This window comes from Camelina sativa, chromosome 15 (assembly GCF_000633955.1).
Source record: "Camelina sativa cultivar DH55 chromosome 15, Cs, whole genome shotgun sequence".
Taxonomy (NCBI): domain Eukaryota; kingdom Viridiplantae; phylum Streptophyta; class Magnoliopsida; order Brassicales; family Brassicaceae; genus Camelina; species Camelina sativa.
This window is the reverse complement of record NC_025699.1, coordinates 25,739,086-25,752,347: the sequence shown is the minus strand read 5'-3', so window position 1 is coordinate 25,752,347 and position 13,262 is coordinate 25,739,086. Positions and strand designations below refer to the sequence as shown.

The 13,262-nt window shown below is 30.6% G+C and overlaps 2 protein-coding genes across 4 annotated transcripts; both read right to left on the bottom strand.

The window, feature by feature from the left end:
- Positions 698 to 2,219, bottom strand: LOC104747540 (outer envelope protein 61-like). 3 transcript variants are annotated; one of them, XR_002035360.1, is made up of 4 exons: positions 1,791 to 2,217; positions 1,514 to 1,664; positions 874 to 1,281; positions 698 to 755 (listed from the first exon to the last, which is right to left on the bottom strand). XR_002035360.1 is itself a non-coding variant. In XM_010469188.2 (3 exons), exons 1-3 carry the CDS (start codon positions 1,884 to 1,886, stop codon positions 1,223 to 1,225), a joined length of 306 nt encoding a protein of 101 aa, XP_010467490.1. In that variant the 5' UTR covers positions 1,887 to 2,217; the 3' UTR covers positions 704 to 1,222. The 3 variants fall into 3 exon arrangements, 1 of the variants encoding a protein (XP_010467490.1); XR_002035361.1 differs by having other exon boundaries at positions 704 to 1,281; positions 1,791 to 1,980; positions 2,113 to 2,219; XM_010469188.2 differs by having other exon boundaries at positions 704 to 1,281.
- Positions 6,119 to 9,443, bottom strand: LOC104747539 (calcium-dependent protein kinase 6-like). Its single transcript, XM_010469187.1, has 8 exons — positions 9,065 to 9,443; positions 7,957 to 8,765; positions 7,678 to 7,821; positions 7,425 to 7,577; positions 7,228 to 7,343; positions 6,979 to 7,146; positions 6,672 to 6,896; positions 6,119 to 6,589 (listed from the first exon to the last, which is right to left on the bottom strand). Exons 2-8 carry the CDS (start codon positions 8,699 to 8,701, stop codon positions 6,479 to 6,481), a joined length of 1,662 nt encoding a protein of 553 aa, XP_010467489.1. The 5' UTR covers positions 8,702 to 8,765; positions 9,065 to 9,443; the 3' UTR covers positions 6,119 to 6,478.

Here is a 13,262-nt window from a genome sequence, read left to right as displayed (position 1 = left end):
CAAAAAAAATTTGATTTTTTAAAAATATATTCAAATGGTAATAATATTAGTATATCCATATTACCACCTTAAACCAAACACATTAAAACACATTAGAACAAAAACCAAAAAACAAATAATGTTACTCATCTGAACCCTACATCTCAAACCCTAAACCCCAACCCTAACCTTAACCCCTAAACATCATGTGTTGTATGTTTAACACATTCTGGTGAGAATGTGTAAGAATCAATCTTTTTATATAATTATTACTTTTTATTGGTTATAATAATTGTAATATTCCTATTTCAATTGTATATTTAAATATTGAGTTATAATAATATAAATTTACAAATATTTCATAAATCAGCCGTGTAAGTCAATAACTCAGCCATCACTTAGTCACTTCGTTGAATTTTTTTTTAATTCAAATTTTGAGTTCAATTTTTTAATTATTTTGTATAATGTATTGTGAAAAAACTAATTTTATAAATTTATTACGCGTGTGGATCTGAGCAGGCACAGAATTATTGTTTGGATTTCACCAACAACACTTTTTGTAATATCGAGGCACGGCACAAAAGACCAAACGAAGTCGTACGAAGTACATAACTCAGCCGTACGAAGTACATAACTCAATGTGTATCATATGGCCTCAATTCAATGTGTATCATATGGCCTCAATTCACAGAGATATGTATCATATGACCTCAATTCAATGTTATATAAAATAGTAAAACAGTTGCACTTCCTCTTCCTCACCAACACCAATATACCTTTATTTCATTCACATATTAAAGACTCATATTCATACACACACTTAAGAGTAATTTCCAAACACTTGAGAATTTACATCAATCACATGAGTAAGTAGGAAGAAGAAAAGAACAAAACCCGGTTTCGAGCTCAAAGGGAAGAGGACCATCAAAACCAGGAAGAAGAAGAATCAGTACGCTGACTGTAGAAGAAGATAAAGAGAATAAGCAGAACAGAGGAACAGAGGAACTTATTGACTTCTCTAAAGAAAAGGGGGGCAGGGATTCTCACATTTGTTTTTCGATCTGATATTCCATCCAAATCAAAGAAGAGAGCACCTGGAATATGAGCAACCTGTAGATACGGATTAGCATGGAGCCAATCAACAGACACAACAGGTTCATTGGAAGATACGGATGATGTGGCGTAATTAGCTTTTGGCTCAGTTCCAGTAGAAGCCATAACTCGACTAACGTGAGTAGATGATTTATAAGTCGAATAGGCAGAGTGTAACTGTGAGCTGAATGCTTTCTTCTGCAACAATCACTACAAAAGGTCCAAACTTTGGTTACAACAATTCAATAAAGTGAAAGAAAAACACAAATTCGAGTTATTAAACACAGACATCATCAGATAATCTACACAATTAACTACAACTCTCTATGTGAAACCTTGGTAAACTCGAAAACCCACTACTAGTACTAGTAGCCAATACAAGACTAAACCGATGAAGGAAGGATCAGAGACCAGAAGTGAGAACAACGAACAAAGAACTTACAGCTTCGGATGCATAGGCGTTGGAGAACCGGAGAATTGTACGGACTAAGGCTTGAGTATTTTTCCAACAACTTTCCAGCTGCGGATTCAGCGACCTCGTCGTCTTCTTTGAAATCGAACACTTCCATGTTTTTCTTCATCTCTACACAAATCTGAGGGAAACAAAGCCTCGCCGGTAAACGGAGAATCAATCATGTAATTTATACACTACACAGACTTGGCAAAGATGTTTGAATGAAATTGAATTGGGAAATCAAAGAGAGAGGGAGAAAAAAAACCTGCTGTTGGATCCTAGCGAAATCAGCAGGAGTCATACGGCTCATCTGATCTTGAGCGAGACGAATCAACTCAAGATCCATCAACCCGTTAAACATCGTTTTTCTAGAAGCTTCTATCGCGAGAATCAGATCGGTAAACAAACAAAACTTTCAAATCGAAACTCGCCGGAGAAGGAGGATAGCTCTGAATCTGGGATCGAGATTTTAAATACTAATCGTTAAAAGAGTTTTGAGAATCGGAGGTGAATTGTTTCTGCGGGGTTGAATATAAAAGAAGAATCAAAATAAATTAGAATTTAAGTTAAGTTAATCGGCTCTCAACCTCCTCAATTGACTAACGGAATATGCCGGCGGAACTGGAACTAGGATTTCGGACGAGAGATGAGAGAGATTTTTTTTTTGGTTATGAACATTAGAAACTGTTTGATTTCCCTTTTTTGATATAAACAAAGAAAAATTCAATTATCAAATCTGAAAAAAAAAACTGTTTAGTGAGGTGGAAAATTGAAAATGATGTGTATTTTAATTTGCTGATTTGTTTTTTTTTTGTTTTTTTTACTCAAAATCTAAAAACAAAATCCAAGGAGTAAATTGTAATTCCACCCAAGACACTAAACATTTGAGTAATTTTTAAAAGATTTATAGATATGAGTAATAAACCAACTTTTGGATAACATTTGAGTAATTCTTTCTAAATGTAGTAAATATCACTCATGAAATTGGTGTGCATAAATATTCTTTGATATTTGATTTGTTCGTCATTTGTAGACAAACATGTCTAACAACTTTCTTTTTACTACAAACATGTCTAACAACTATTGTTTTAAGTTGATATTAATTTTGTTGATGCATTTTGGGCAAGAGAGTTCAAGAAAATGATTTACACCAAAGTGAATATGATAAAACACCAAAAAGGGTATAGGAAACAAAGATCTTGAAAGAAATTTTTTTAATGGGAAACATAAGAGTACGTAACTTCTATATTCATCTTAAACAAGTAATAACATGTAAACTTATTTTTAAATGATAATTAATCCAAATAAACAACGAGGAGTAAGAGCTAAATAAAAATTTCTATAACAATATAAGAATGAACAATCTAATAACAATTAATAACTAAATACAAGAGAGAAAAACAAATCATATATATCTTAAACAAGGAAAAAAATCTTTGTGGTCCACAGTCCACATTTTTCACACTGAGATTTATGTACTTTGACTATTTTTAAATTTTTTACTTTAAAATAAGAGTATCTAATGGTAATAAATCTCACATTTAATAATTAAATTTAACCAAAAAGAGGAAAAAATCCAACCAAAAATCTAATTATCATTTAGAAATTTATATAAAAACAAATAGATGTAGAGATGCTTTCTGTCTATTCAGTTGAGTTCTTTATTTTTGCTTGCTCATTTGGTATATCAGAGATATTTGCTTGCTCATGCATGTAAGATATCATGGTAAATCTCTTAAAGATCTAATTATCTACCTACAAACATTTTCTTTTAAATATAAAACTGCTTTCATAAGTTTTTCAACAGATTTTTGCACTCAAACAGTAATGAATCTGGCGCGAAACTGTCTAATTAATTATACTTTGTTTTATTGCAATTATCTTGAATTGACATAATTAGTAAATGATTCCAATTTTTTGTCATTTTAATTTTAGAAGCATCATGTTCTTAGAATCTAGATGAATACTTTTTCAACATGAATTTGTTTTCATAAGTTTTGAGTTTTTTTTTTTTTTTTCATCAAATTTTTGCCACCATATTATATATATTTTTCGAGAAACTATTTTTTTAAAACAAAAATCTATTCATGTTAATTTTTTGCAAAAAAATTGGTGGCCAAACCATTAGCATACTATTACTATTACAGTTTTTTTAAGATTTGGCATGAATTACTTTTTTCTAAGAAGTTTGATGAATTATTTATAAGGTTAATTTAAAGCAAAAAATTATTTTAGAAAAACAATATATATGGATCTTAATGACTTTTGGCTATCCATCTATTTAGTCGTATATATATTTTCTTAAGTTGATTTGAAATTATTTTTCACATTGAAATTTATGAATACCATCTATTCAAATACCTCTCTTTATTTATTTGCATTTATTATCTACATTGAGCTGGATATCTCATTAAAACTTATATTTGGGACATAAACTTTCTTAAAATATATGTCAGGAATTTAAAATAATATTGCAAATTTGTTGAATAAGTTTTTCTATGTTACAGTATTGTTTAATTTGTTTATTAATCAATATTTTGTTTATCTTGTAGAATACAAACTATGAAAATAAATAGACTGTTCCAGAGTGGAAGCATCTCTTACAATGGAAGGATTTTATGAAGAGTTTCCTACACGTGCAGGGATCTAGAATGGAAAGCACCCCTTTCAATGATTTCGTAAACGAAAAATCATGGTGAGTTTTTAAATACAGTTTTGCTCGATAGTTTAAATTAGTTTTACCTTAAACCACAAGAAACTTATGTATATCAACAATCCAATTTGTTGTTAATTCGTCATAAATGTGGTGTACATCAATATAGCAATGAAAATCAATTCTTGGTGAATTTATCAAAATACATCTACATTCGACGTAAATATGACATATCCTTGTCAAAAAGGAACAATACTTGGGTTCACCCCTAGGAGTGAACCTCACCATTCACCCCCTTATAAAATAAGGAAATAAAATCTGTATATATTATTATAAAATTAAAAAATTTAAACCGCTTTTTAATAAACTCAAACCGACATATATAAAATCTAAACCCTAACCATCTCATTTGTGAATCCAAACCGATATATAATTTTGTTCTACTTATAAAATCTAAACCCTTAACATCTCATTTGTGAACCCAAACCGACATATAATTTTGTTCTACTTGTAAAATCTAAACCCTAACCATCTCATTTGTGAACCCAAACCGACATATAATTTCATTCTAATTGTAAAATCTAAACCCTAACCACCTCATTTGTAAACCCAAACCGACATATAATTTCGTTTTAGTTGTAAAATCTAAATCCTAACCACTTCATTTGTAAACCCAAACCGACATATAATTTTATTCTAATTTTAAAAATCTAAACCAATCCAATATTTAAATTTCCTTAATTAAAAGTATACAGAATTTGTTTCCTTAATTTGATTTGCTTTTTAATTTAATTTTGATTTATTTTTTAAATGAAATATTAGATGGAAGATTCTGATTGGCTGAGAGAAGAGGGGGTGAATGGAGAGGTTCACCCCTAGGGGTGAACCTAAGTATTTTTCGTCAAAAAGTCAATTTTTTGTTAATAAACCGATTCTAAAACATTTCTCGTAGTACTTCTTTACAAATAAAAAAATTCAAAAGTAAATGATAAACTAAGTAAAAATCTAAAATAAATGATAACCTATGTTGCATGAAAACTCTTTTTAATGTTTGTTTCCCGTTTCCGAAACGTTTCAGAAACAGAAACTTGTGGAAACATGGAAACAAGCAACGGAAACACGATTCCTAGAAATCTCAGTTTGGAAACAAGATGGATACTTTGTTTCCGTTTTGGAAACACGATGGAAACTTTTTTTTAGCTTAAAAATTTAATAAGTAAAATAATTTGAAAATAAATATTCATAATACATGTAAATATATAATATTATTAGTGTTTTAATTCAACTATTTAATATTTATGTTTTAATTTGTTTTGAATTCAAAACATAATATTAAATATTTGGATTAAAACACTAATAATATTATATATTTACATGTATTATGAATATATATTTGAAATTATTTGACTTGTTAGATTTCTAAGCTAAAAAAAGTTTCCATCGTGTTTCCAAAACGAAAACAGAGTTTCCATCGTTTTTGCAAACTGAGATTTCTAGGAATGTGTTTCCGTTGCTTGTTTCCATATTTCCAAAAGTTTCTGTTTCTGAAACATTTCGGAAACGGAAAACGAACTTTAATAAGAGTTTACATGCTACATAAGTGGTTAGTTTGTGTTGGAATTGGTATGTTTTACGAGTATATATGGTAAATAATTGATTAACTAAAAGAAATGGGTGTCATGTTGCATGTGTTGCCAAACAATTAAGTAAAAAAGTTTCCTCGCGGTTCTGTTATGAGTTATGAGTTATGTTTTAAACTATAAAATTAAGTGTTTAGTATACATTTCAATAACTAATTTGGATTTTAATCTACTATCTCTATATACTTGCTTACAAAGTTACAATCAAATGTAACTAGAGAAAGTAATTGTTAGACGGTGGAAGATTATATTCATATTGTCACACAACTTTTATCATACTTGTACTATATTGGATGATGATTGATCTCTCAAAAACCCAACAAGGGTCAAAGCTTTCAACGATGGAGATGAAACAAAGCTCACCAAACTCTTTAACAATTGTTACAAACAAACAAACAAAACAGAGAGAAAATGGAAATAATCCTCACAGCTACTGATGAAACAGAACGAAACACTTTTGTTCATCCAACCATTTTTTAAAATCATACAGTAGTTTTTAACATTTTAAACTCCAACCTTCAACGATTTAGCTGGTTCGTTGCAGCTAAGAATCTTGTTTCTCTTCCTTCTTCTCTGTGTTTAAAGATTGCAAATATTGGTTCCATGAAAACATTTGCAGTCTCACCGAGCAAACGGTATAAAAACGTTGTGTGTATGTGCCTACACATCTCTCATGCTGATGTTTAGGCTATTTTTCATTGTTCTTCTTCCAACACCAGCATTTCCCTTTTGCATCATGGCAACAAATTCTTCATAATCAATCCGACCATCCTGTAAGAAACAAGAACCAAAACTTAATCAACAAATACCAACGGTGAAGAGCGGAAGGTACATGTCAAGAGGCAAAGCTTACGTTGTCTTGATCTACTTCTTTGATTACGTCTTCAAGAAAAACATCGGTCATCCCATGTTCAATGCATGATTGTTCCAGCTCATCAATGGTGATGTAACCACTTCCATCTTTATCAAAGTACTGAAATGCAGAGACAAGGTGCTCTTCTCTCTCTAGTTTATTCAGATGGATCGTCGCTGCAATAAACTCGCTGTAATCTATTGTACCGCTGTTGTCCACATCAGCCTAAGACACAAGACAGAATAAGGTTACTGACATCTATATAGTGAAATGAAATAGTATATTTCTCAAAAGCATGCATATTTACCGCTTCCATAAGATCTCGGATCTCGGTGTCTTTCAAGGTTGAACCATATCTTCTCAAGCCAGCTTTGAGTTCATCAAAAGTGATTGCGCCACTGTTATCCGTATCCATTGCCTCAAACATTGCTCTTAAACCCGCAATCTCTTCTTCTGAGAGGCTCTCAGCTATCACCTGATCATTTCCATAATAAGTAATATGAGTAAACATATCTCAAACTAACGTGATGCAGAGACATTTAAACTACAAACTGACCTTTAAAGCCATCTTTTTTAATTTATTCATTGCAGAAAACTGTTTTAGACGAGACAAAACAGCCGGATCAAGTGCTCTATCCGGTGCAACTCCGTTCTCACAAATCCATGGATGACCTGAAAAAAGAGATGCAAGAGATATATATAGCCTAATGTCACCAAAAGTAACCATTTATTTAAGTGTAGATAATTACGTACGCAAAACTTCATGAGCAGTCAAGCGGTCAGAAGGACTAGAGCATAACATCTTCCGGATCAGATCTGTAGCACTGTCGGATATGACAGGCCACGGGTCTGAGTCAAAGTCGATATATCCCTTCAACACAGCATCAAATATTCCTTGCTGTGTTTCTGATTCCAAAAAAAAACACAAAACCAAACATCAGCATGCAAACCTTTGTCAATGGCATTAAGCGAACACATCGAAACAGCTATAAGCCATTGCGCATACCTGCCCAAAAAGGCGGGACACCACTTAGTAAAATGTAAAGTATAACACCAGCAGTCCACACATCAGCTTCTGGACCATAATGTTTAAGAAGAACCTCAGGAGCAACGTAGTATGGACTTCCAACAACATCTTTGAATGTTTGGCCTGAGATTAAAGTATAAAAAATACATTAAGCATAACAAATGGAGCACTCTAGAGATCAAATCAAATGTTTGTATATCAAAAGCTCTAAAAATTTAATAAGATGCTTAAACACTCTTAAACTAGATACCACATTACCTGGTTTGAAGAAAACAGAGAGACCAAAATCAATGGCCTTAAGAGAGAAGTCATCATCCTTATTAACCAACAAGAAATTCTCAGGCTTCAAGTCTCTATGCATAACACCAAGCGAATGACACGCCTCAACAACACCGACAATGATCTTGGTCAACTCGGCAGCTTTCCTCTCGCTGTAATGCCCTCTTTGAATAATCCTATCAAACAACTCACCACCAGCACAAAGCTCCATAACAATGTGAACATACAAAGGATCCTCATAAGCTCCTTTAATGGTAACAATGTTCTTGTGACCAGCTAAATGGTGCATTATCTGAATCTCTCTCCTAACATCCTCAACATCTTCTTTAGATATCAACTTTCTCTTGGATATAGACTTACACGCATAATCAACACCCGTGGAAACCTCGGTACACAAATACGTCGTCCCGAATTGTCCTTGTCCTAGCTTACGGCTCAAGGTGTAAAGATCACGGATGTTAGGAGTCTTGTGACCAAGAACATAGTAAGCTTGGTTGTCAACGTTACGCCGCATAATGGGTTCTTTAACAGGAATCACAAGAGCTGGATTGTTGTTGTCTTGTTTCTGAGCTTCTTTGGAGAAATCTTGTTGTTCTGTGGTGGGGGCGGTAGGAGAATGATCAGAGGAAACAGTGGTGGTGGATTTGGAATTCTCCTCGGGCCTAGTATTATGATTGCCCTCGTAGATTTTGTCCTTGAAAGAACCACGGCATGAATTGCCCATGAAACAATCTCTTTATGTTTTCCCCACAAGTTTCTCACTTTCTTCTTCTCCTCATCCAACAATACTTTTATCAAAAGAAAAAAAAAAACATAAACAAACAAAGAAACCAAATCAGAAACAAAAATATTTTTAACTTTGGAACCAAATCAGATCAAGCTTCAAATAACATAATTTTGTAATATAATCAAGATTAAAGAACAAAAAAAANAGACTAGACAAGAGCTCCTGAAAAGTCGTTATTCAGGAGAAGTTTCATTAAATGTTCATCGACCATTTTTACCAATATTATAGATAGATCCCACAAAAAGAAAAAAGAATCAATAGGTAAAATAAAGAAACATCAAGAAACAGAGGATATAGTACCGGAACAGCCAGAAGAGACGATGGTATTGATTAGGATTAGGATTAGGATTAAGATTAAGAAATCTGATTATTTTTCTGGGAGGAGATGATGAAGATGATGAAGAAGAAGAAGAAGACGAAGAAAGATAAATATTATTCGTAGAGTAGTTTTGTTTAAAGTCAATAACAAAAAGAAAAAAAAAATGGTTTCTTTCTAACGTTCTTTTTATAAAAAAGTATATATATCTTTTGTGTGTTGCTGTTTCTGGTTGGGTAAATGGATTCGTTGAATCATCAGCAAGAGTGTAAAAGAATGATTCTTTTTTTTTGTGGATTTGTAAAATGATGAGAGAGGACGATGAGAGGATGGTGCAGAGAAGAAAGGTCTTATTAGTGCTCTCTCTTTACGCGGTTTCGTCTCACCTTCTTCTTCATTCGTTAATTGCTCATTTAATTATTGAATTAATCATCTTTCTTTTACTGGTGTGGTGTGTGTAATGACTATTGATTATTAATGCAACTAGGAAAGTAGTAGTTTAAAATTGTTGTGGTTTTGTTTAGGATAACTTATTTTTAAGAGATTGATTATAAGCCTAACGTTCATAGTAGCTTTATTTTAAGTGTTGGATTTGGATGTGCTTTTGTTGCCCAACTTAGCTAATAATTAACAAACATATTATTATTAGATGCTTATAGTTTGTTAAAGAGTTAATTTATGGCTTTGGTTAACAGAACGAAACACTGGACAACTTATTTGGTCTTCAAAAAAAAAAAACAGTTTGACTGTTCAACATTGGTTCATCATCATCAAGATTGTTCATTCTTTTTTTTTTCTTCTTTTTCTTTTTTTGGCTAGAATCTAGATTGCACATAAGATTTATGAATAAGCATAGCTCAAATTTCATCATCGAAAAATTTGGTTAGAACTAAACTAGTACTGAATCCTAATATAATACAACTTTTTTTACAAATAGCAATAGTTAGAACTTAGAAGAAGAAAATAAAAGGTCATTTTCTTACAAGAACTAAGGCTCGTGAGACATGTCATTGTCGGTTTGTGAGTAAGATCGCAGACTACGTTTGTCTCGCACGTGGTACAAATTTAGTTTTGTACTTTCTTTTTTCCTTTTTCTTTTTGACATCACAATTTAGATTTTTTTGGTACATTTTGCTTTTTCGATAAATCGTGCAGTAACAAATCTCATCATTTTTGTTTTGTCTTTTTTTCTTCTCTTTCTGTTTTTGGTAAAAACAGTCGTCTTTGAGAAAACTAAACGGTAAACCGATAAGAAGCTAGATCTACTTTTAACTCTTCTATATTATTTGAGTGTTCTTTATAAGATCTTATCCATCAATCGAGGAACAACATCATATCATATTTGTTATGTGATCCAACAACGTCCGGACATAACACATTACACATGAAAGAGCTGTCAAAGCGATATGGAGTTGGGAAAAATGTGGTAAACGCTCTATGTAATACTAGGCCTTGAATGGCGGTGGATTTTAAAGCTGTTTGTAGTTTTAGATTTTTCAAAAATCTATTTTAAAGCTGATCAAGATTATGCAAAATTTGGTTTTTCTAAAAATTAGGGAATTCAGATTTTGTTGGTTTTTGTCAATTTTCTAAGAAAAACCAAAATTTATGTTTTACTAGTTTTTCATTTTTAATAATGATATGATTTTTTTTGTATTAACACATAATCTAAAAACCATAAACTAAAATCTAGAATTTAAAAATCAAAAACTAAAATTCAAAAACAAATAAAAAACTCGTAAACATTCATGGCTTAAATATTCCATTCGTTTGAGATTAAGAAGTAATCATTTTTTGCAGTTAATCATAAACAAAACTGTATAATATATAAAAAAATTAATTAATTTAGATTTGTATAAAATTTTGAAAACATCCCCTCTTTAATAAAAGGGAAGTACACAACATAGTTTTTGTAGACTTTATATTTTTAATAAATAGTTACAAATGGTTATAAATATGTTATAAATAGGTTATAGATTAATCCATATATTAATATTAATCGGTTACACCTAAACATTAGAGATATTCCAAATTGATAATTGATATATTAATAGTAACAAATAAAATTATGGAGATTCCAAATTATATTTTCGGAAGATTTTAGTCATATATCACGTTGTTTCCAAAGATCTTTAAACATAATATTACAAATTTATTTTCCATAGATTTTATCGATAGACCACAACGTTAACCAAAGATAGATTACGAAATTGATAGATTGATTGGTTACAAACTTACAAGTTAAACTAGATTATCACCCGCGGTACACCGCGGGATAAGTTTTTATTTTATTTATTTTGTTAACATATTATTTTAATACTAATTTGGCTAATATACTCTTTTGTTAATTATAGTAATTTAGAATATAATCTGTAGTATACCGCACAACAATTTTTGTTTAACACAATCTTAATTAAATCAGTTTGATTCGACATATTTTATATTGGTGTTGTTAAAATAGTAAAATGAGGATTTAACCCGTATTGAAATATCATATGAATGATAGTTTATTTTTTAGTATTATCAGTTCAATCTTGTAATGTCATATAACCCGTCATGTAATATAACTGGTTTATATTATTTTGAAAAACTAATACGTGTAAATATTCATAATTTTAAACTTTTTATTCAGTTTAGATATATCAGTTATAAAATATGAACTTCTTAAAATTTTATAATTTACTATATACGGAAAACTTACTATATATGTATGTTGAACACACACTTTTTATATTAATTGAGTAATATATGTTTGTTTTTAAAAAATTCAAATCACAATATATACAGGAAAAACACACATTTTTTTTATTAACTTTAAGTATTATATGATGATTCACTATATTTAAAATTTAAAATCAAAAAGAGATGATAAGAGACTAATTTTTTGTATCTGGAATAAATCTTCTAAATATCTATATTAATTAATAGAACATTATATATAGATATTTAAAATCTTTTAATTGTGTTTGGTTATAAAGATAATAAAGAAAGTAAAGTAAATTTGTTTGGATATGAATATAAGCATTAAATGACATTAAATGCTAAATATTTTCATAAACATATTTTTGAGCAAAAAGTACTGCAAAAATACTAGTATAGATAGTGGGTTACAAGATAATAAAATTTAATCAGTGTTATAGCACAGATACTTATGTTGAATCATTAACAATAAAAAAACTTACAAAATAGGTGTCTTTTTCAAACCTTCATATTTAGCATATGATTTTATTGCATAATGTTTTATTCAAAAAAAACTTTTAAAAACAATCACATAAATTATATTTTATATAAAAATTATAATATAAATAAAATGAATTTCAACCCGTGCTAGAGCACGGGTGTTAATCTATTCAATATATTATGGAAAAAAAATTCTTCAAAATATCATCTATTACGAAACGGAGAAAGTATAATTATAGTAAAATCCGAATATATATATTAACTTACGAAAAACATGAAATTTGCTCTAATTCAATAGATTATCAGAAAATTACTCAACACCAAAGGATAAACCCAATAGATTAATAAAAAGTGAGTGTAGTTTTTGGAACTTTCTCTTTGTTTTATTGAAATGCTCGGCCATAAGAAAAGTCATTATACAGCTGCCAGCAAAATAGTCCAATATATCTTTCTTCTAAATAACAAAATTCAAAACACAAAATACAAAAGATGAAAATATGAAGACGTCACAAACTGTGGAGTAATTTTTTCTCTGAAAATGGTGGTAAAGATCAAATCCAAGTACTTGGGAGCTTTTGAGCAATCTAAACACAATAAAAATCACTGTCTTTCTCTTCTCAAACAAGATGGCCCACAACATAATAACAACAATAACCACTCGTACCCAACATAACAACCATAAAATCCAACAACTTGGGAGCGGACAATATCATAGTAATGGGTTTGGAGAGCCCAACAGTTTCTATTTACAACAATAACACTCATTAGCATTTAGCACTTACTTTACAATCATAATTTCAGGCAGGGGTTGAACAAATGCAAATTGCAATTGCGCGTGTAACGAAAAGATCATGGCTCTCCTTCCAACACGAATGCTCACAACTCGCAAGACTCGGTATCTACTTGATCTTACATAATACTAATATGTTTTAAATTTCTGGTTCTGATGTTTTGTTAGAGATAAATCTACTCATCTAAGCTTCACACTTCTAATTTAGTTGC